This window comes from Nicotiana attenuata, unplaced genomic scaffold (assembly GCF_001879085.1).
Source record: "Nicotiana attenuata strain UT unplaced genomic scaffold, NIATTr2, whole genome shotgun sequence".
In the NCBI taxonomy this organism is placed as follows: Eukaryota; Viridiplantae; Streptophyta; class Magnoliopsida; order Solanales; family Solanaceae; genus Nicotiana; species Nicotiana attenuata.
This window is the reverse complement of record NW_017670729.1, coordinates 276,108-282,966: the sequence shown is the minus strand read 5'-3', so window position 1 is coordinate 282,966 and position 6,859 is coordinate 276,108. Positions and strand designations below refer to the sequence as shown.

At 33.6% G+C, this 6,859-nt stretch overlaps 1 protein-coding gene across 1 annotated transcript; it reads left to right on the top strand.

The window, feature by feature from the left end:
* The first annotated feature begins 2,261 nt into the window (after positions 1-2,261).
* On the top strand, positions 2,262-5,324 carry LOC109242730. Its single transcript, XM_019409579.1, has 5 exons — positions 2,262-2,459; positions 2,544-2,636; positions 2,748-2,849; positions 3,710-4,033; positions 5,241-5,324. Exons 1-5 carry the CDS (start codon positions 2,262-2,264, stop codon positions 5,322-5,324), a joined length of 801 nt encoding a protein of 266 aa, XP_019265124.1.
* The last annotated feature ends 1,535 nt before the right edge of the window (positions 5,325-6,859 follow it).

Below are 6,859 nucleotides of genomic sequence, written 5' to 3'. Positions count from 1 at the left end.
TTTTATTTTTATTTATTAAAGATTCACATGAAAATACCAAAAGGCTCAAATTGAAGACTAGAGAAGCATTAAGTTTACCTCAGGGAGAACGTGTTGTGGTGGAGTTTGATGGCAAGGATCCGATTGGCGAAGCACAAGGCCTTCTAGCAGGCGTATGTGGCCTTTTAGCAACTGACTGTACCATATTTCCAATTGGTTTTGATAAATGGCCGGATATGCCTAAGTCATACTTTAACGACTGCTTTAATAACATTATAAAGGTATAAGTTCTAGATCTTTATAACTATATCTCTATTTTGTCTTTTTTTTTATATTTGTATATAAAAGATAAACTAACCAAAATTTATTTTTGAAGTCTCATTTTTGTTTTATGACCATTGAGGAAGTTGCACGAGGATATGTTTATAGCTCTATTTCAAAGAAGTGGGCTTCAAGTAGGCAGAAGTTGTGGGATGAGTTTAAAGACCCACTTAAAACCAAAGATGAGATTATGGATAATGTTTCGATAGGTATTAGTCGGGATCAATGGACTACCTTTGTGAATTACCGTTGTAAAGAAGAAACTCATGTATTTTTCTGAAACGTCACATTGAAATGCATATAAATATGAGTATTTATTTATATAATTGACTGAAATGTATCTTATTGTTAGAACATGTGTAAAAGAAATGCTGAAAATCGGAAGAAGCAAACAGTTCCACACACCGGTGGCTCCAAACTTAATTCTAGAAGAAGGGCTGAAATGGTGAAAGATGTCACATTATTTACCTTACTTTACTATTTAAATTTTAGATATTGTATCTATTTCTTTTACTTTAATTAAACTATTCTGACTTATTTTTGTTTTCATGCATAGATGGCTGAGACAGGAAGTAAGCCTGGACGAGCACAACTTTATCTTGCTACACATACGAAAAAAGATGGATCATATGTAAATGAGGAGGCAAAAGAAATATGTGTAAGTTACAATAACCAAGAATGTCTTTTTGTCCATACTTTCTCCAACTATATCCATCATCAGTAGGCCCTGAATCTATTAAGACCCATTTGGACAAATATGTTTATCGTCAAGTCTCCTGTTGATTCCATGGGAAAGATATTTTGTTGACCTATTTTAATGTCAAATGAAGGTGAAATTTTGCTCAAATTTGGACCACGTTTTATGAATTCCAGTCCAAAGGATGATTCGATCAGATTTCTAGATATTACTAACTTTGCTCCATTTCTAGAGGCAGTAATCTATGTTAAGAGCTTAGTTTGTCCCTTTTCAGAGGGACCATGAATGCAACAACTGAGGCTGAAATAACTTAGATGAAGACAATCGTGTGACTGATANGTATATGTCTTAAACATGAGAAATATTGATGTTTCGTTAGCTAAACTCTTTAGCTGTTATGAATTGGACCTCTAAAATAACAAATATGGTATGGAATTAGAGGTCCAAAAACGATGCCTCCCCATATTTGGTTGTCCATCTTCTAGAGTTTAGATTACACATTCCTATTTGGTCTCCTAGAAAATTCATTATTTGAAATCACTGGTTTGAAACAATCCGAAGAATCTTAAATGCTAAAATGTGAAACAGTAAATGGAAATAAAGTGATGGATACATACAATATGACTTCCTTTTTACAGAGAAAATGATGAGGTCACTGAGATGTTAGTTGATGACTTAGTCCAAATTTTCTTGAGATTTTTTAAAATATTTTGAAGCAACTTCACCCATTGATGTGCTTGATATATGACAATGGATTCACATTAGCTGTACTCTGATACACACCAGGCAAATTAAATACTATACATCTTACAAATAAGAAGGCGTAGAAGTAGTAGAAGAAGAGAACAGCTACGCCATATATATATACCAAAAGGCTCTTACCTTTACTTTTTTGCTTTTATTTTTATTTATTAAAGATTCACATGGAAATACCAAAAGGCTCAAATTGAAGACTAGAGAAGCATTAAGTTTACTTTAGGGAGAATGTGTTGTGGTGGAGTTTGATGGCAAGTATCCGATTGGCGAAGCACAAGGCCTTCTAGCAGGCGTATGTGGCCTTTTAGCAACTGACTGTACCATATTTCCAATTGGTTTTGATAAATGACCGGATATGCCTAAGTCATACTTTAACGACTGCTTTAACTTATAAAGGTATAAGTTCTAGATCTTTATAACTATATCTCTATTTTGTCTTTTTTTTTTAATATTTGTATATAAAAGATAAACTAACCAAAATTTATTTTTGAAGTCTCATTTTTGTTTTATGACCATTGAGGAAGTTGCACGAGGATATGTTTATAGCTCTATTTCAAAGAAGTGGGCTTCAAGTAGGCAGAAGTTGTGGGATGAGTTTAAAGACCCACTTAAAACCAAAGATGAGATTATGGATAATGTTCCGATAGGTATTAGTCGGGATCAATGGACTACCTTTGTGAACTACCGTTGTAAAGAAGAAACTCAGGCATTTTTCTGAAACGTCACATTGAAATGCATATAAATATGAGTATTTATTTATATAATTGACTGAAATGTATCTTATTGTTAGAACATGTGTAAAAGAAATGCTGAAAATCGGAAGAAGCAAACAGTTCCACACACCGGTGGCTCCAAATCTAATTCTAGAAGAAGGGCTGAAATGGTGAAAGATGTCACATTATTTACCTTACTTTACTATTTAAATTTTAGATATTGTATCTATTTCTTTTACTTTAATTAAACTATTCTGACTTATTTTTGTTTTCATGCATAGATGGCTGAGACAGGAAGTAAGCCTGGACGAGCACAACTTTATCTTGCTACACATACGAAAAAAGATGGATCATATGTAAATGAGGAGGCAAAAGAAATATGTGTAAGTTACAATAACCAAGAATATCTTTTTTTCCATACTTTCTCCAACTATATCCATCATCAGTAGGCCCTTCAAATCCATTCTCTGCACTAAGGGTGATTTTTTTATTTTTAGTTATGGTTCAACTATATCCATCATCAGTAGGCCCTTCATATTTTTATTTTTATTTTTAGTCTTGTTGTTGTTGTTGTTGTCGTTGTTATGGTTCAGATAGCTCATCAAATCCAACTCTCACATCTCATCAGTTGGTGCGAGAATTTTGTATCAGATACATTAAAATGTTTAAGGGGGAAAATAAGCATTTTTGCTGCCACATGCTTGCAAATTCCTCCTTTTCTTCTCTTCACTAACTGTATTTATGACTGTTATGCTGCATAAAGGGGATGTGTTTAGTCTCAAGCATCTTCGTCAATACTCCATTTGCCCCGTTGAGGGGATTGGGTGTGTGTGGGGGGGGGGGGGGTAGGGGTTGATTTAACTTTTAAGCATTAACGGTGTAGAGAATTTTCACTTGATCAGTGTATTTTCACATGTAGCAGATAGTTTACAAAATGAAGTCCTTCCATTTTGTTTTGTTCTTAGTTAAATACTAGCTAAAGATAAATCAGAGATGAATACTATGATAATTTCCTGTTTTATCATTTGCCACAGTCTGAGTTTAACTTTTTCTTTTCCAATTTGAGCTTCATTTTGATACTGTGTACTGTAATGTAGATTTGGCATATTCCTTTTTCTTTTCTTTTTCTTTTTTTTTTTGACATAGCTCGTGTACAACTATAATAAGATTATATAATGTTGGCTCAGATTTTTTTCAACTGTATAATGTTGGCTCAGATTTTTTTGATGTGTATTGTGTTTAGGAAAAAATTGAGCTAGCAGTGAGTGAAAGTACGGTGGATGAGTCTGAAATTTCTCCAAATGATGCTGTTGGTAAGGTGCTAGGCAAAGAGCATCCTGGAAGGGTGAGATGTTTGGGATTAGGAGCTACTCCAAGCAATACTTTCAAAGAGACAAATCTTCGTCTTGGTAATATTAGAATTGTGAGTAATAATGTTGGATGTTCTTCTTCTGGATGTCAAGAGAAGTATAATCAATTGATGAATACTCTCAAAGCATACATGATAATGAAGGAAGGGTCAATACCAGAACAATTTGCTGGGATCTTTGCATCTCCTCCTACAACGGTAAATGCTAAGTTCTTTTTTTTGGTGTATTGTGCAATTTTATATTTTATACTTGTCAATTTCAGCTCTAAAACCAGCTAGTATTACACAATTTTACTTCAAGTCAGCCCCCAAACCTGCAGAAAACCAAATGATTCATATTTCTTTGTTCAAAAGATATGTTGAATGCCTTAAATTCGTAGAAACAATAGCTAAATTCTTAGTCTCGAATAATGTTGGACTAATTGCATCTTTATTCTGATGTACTGGTGGTGCTTTTCCTTTTAAGACATTTAAAATGCCAGTTCCCACATTCGTCACTGACTTATTAGGATTAGTTGAACTTTTCATGAAGATTAAGTCCAGTGACAAACAAGATCATGACCTAAAATCTATCATAAGTGTATAACATTCTTACAATTATGTATAACAGAACATTCTGGTCGAAATTAGAGGATATAATTCAAAAGGAAGAAGTAATATATACATGAATTCTGCCATAAGTGTTGTATCACTAGAGGCTTCGTACCTTGTCCTGTTTCATTCTTTTTTGTTGGTTTAGTGGTTTAATCTTAAATTTATTGCTCAATATCAGGGTGCGCTTGCTGATGTATGGTTAGTGATCATAGGTGTCAAATGAGAGAATTTAGTGGTTGAGTGGGGAACTAATTACTACTGATTCAGATTTCTAATCGTCTCGGAGGGAATGAGCATTACAGTGATGATTTAGGGCATGAACTCAGATTTCTATTTCGTTGTGTATTTGTATTCTCAAGGCTGCATATTGGGGTGCTAAGTAGGAAACTTTTTGGGAGAGGTAAAGTGGTTACATTTATTGGATTGAAAGATTTCCTATTACAAAAATTTATTTCAAGATAGTTAATGGAATGATTCTAGAACTGTATTTCAATATTTGAAATTTGTAAGATGGACTTATGCACAGTGCAAAGAACTGAAAAAGACAAGCTTGTGGTGTTGAAGTGCACATGGTAGACAAAGCAATTCAAGAAAATAAATTTAATGTAGATTAGCAGGTATCCCGTAGAATTAGTCGAGGTGTGCACAAGCTGGCCCGAACATCACGGTTATCCAAAAATAGAAAAAGTATCATTGCAATCTCCTTTTCCTTTTAGACAACACTGCTGAACATTATTTTATCTCAATAACTTGTTTCCTGATACTCCTCTTAATACTTGTATTTTTATTTTATTTTTACTTTTTGCTGCAGCCAAGTGATGCAGCTAGTGGACCCGTTTCACCGACGGATGCAAGAAGGTCTTCTGGCGCTAGTAATCCCAGTGACAGCCATTGAAATTCATTTTAACTGACGTGGATGTATTAGAACAATGTAATAGCTAGCTAATATAGACGGTTAACTATGTTCTAATTTAGCTTGATGACATATGATATACTCTGTCATAGTGTTTTTCACGGTTAATGAAATGTTGATATTTCTTAATTTTAATATTTTGGTTTAACCATAAATATTTCAATTGATATTAGGGAAATGGTATGGCAAATTGATGATATAAAAAATCAATTCTACAATATATTTAAAAATAGATAGGGATAATTAGAAGTCCAAAAGAGAAATTGAATATATCCTGATGTGTACACATAAGAAATTGCCGGGGTTTACAACCCCCACACTACAAAAAAAAATTAAATTTTAAAAATAAAAATTTATATTCGCGCATGAAATTGCGGAGGTTAAAAATTACAATTTGCAGAGGTTAAAAACCTCCGCTATTTGCTGTCACGGCGGTTCGGGAAACCCCCGCATTTGTCTGCCGCAAATTAATAGCGGCGATGCATACTGCGGGGGCTTGCTCAACCGCCGTGACAGCAAATAGCGGAGGTTCCTAACCCCCGCAAACTGCAATTTTAACCTCCGCAATTTACCCGTTTTTTTGTAGTGCCCATAGTATATGGTTCCATTTTTCTAATTTATAGTTTGAATTTAAATATATAAAATTTCTCCAACCTATTACGCCTTGTAAATATCAACTGAATTATTTTCTAGGAGTTATTTAATTTGAGCTAATGCGGCATTGTAACCAACGAAGAAAAATGTGGATATCAATTCAACATATAACATTATCCATTTTATTAATTTTGGTCGATCAAATCAAGCTTGATATTTTGCAATTAAAATAAGCAAATCATTGGCAGGTTATTTTTGTATTAAGAGAATCTTGATTGATTGTTTCATGTGATTGTAATTTGTTGCCAACACAACACTAAATAGACTTAAGAATCGGTTTGGTGCGGAAAACATACAGAATTAGAATCTATATATTTATCCATACGTCATTTGTTTTAGTTTTTTGTAAGCTTCTAGATCATTTTACGGAACCATGACCCCCTAAATATACAAAAATTTTGGTCTCAGATGAAAAAATCTAGCTTGCTCTTTGTTCTTGATCTGCAGATTATTCCTATCCAATGCGTACAACATCTCATTTCCACGCAGCACAAAGAAGAAAGAAAAAAATCGCTGAGTAGTCCCTCAGGATCGTTTGGTAATTGGTATGATGGATAAGCAAAAATAATTTTAGGATAAAAATTAGTACCGCATTATCCCTTGTTTGGTTACTAATTGTGGGATAAGTTATCTCAGGATTAAAAATAGTACAGGGATAACTTATACTTGTTAGAGGGTGGAACAGTAATCCTAGGATAAAAGCAGGAAAATGGACAATTCTAGAATTAATACAACATAGCAAATAGTCAATAAAAAATAATACGAGATAACTAATTCAAGCATAACTTATCCCAGTATAATTAACACTAGCATAACTAAACTCAGCATAATTTATTCAAACCAGCATAGTTTTGGGAAGCAAA

Excerpts from the sequence above, each read along its gene's own strand:
- LOC109242730 (XM_019409579.1), top strand. The coding sequence starts at position 2,262 with ATGACCATTGAGGAAGTTGCACGAGGATATGTTTATAGCTCTATTTCA. Across the intron at positions 2,850-3,709 it reads AGGAGGCAAAAGAAATATGT|GAAAAAATTGAGCTAGCAGT; the intron begins GTAAGTTACAAT and ends TATTGTGTTTAG. Across the intron at positions 4,034-5,240 it reads TTGCATCTCCTCCTACAACG|CCAAGTGATGCAGCTAGTGG; the intron begins GTAAATGCTAAG and ends TTTTTGCTGCAG.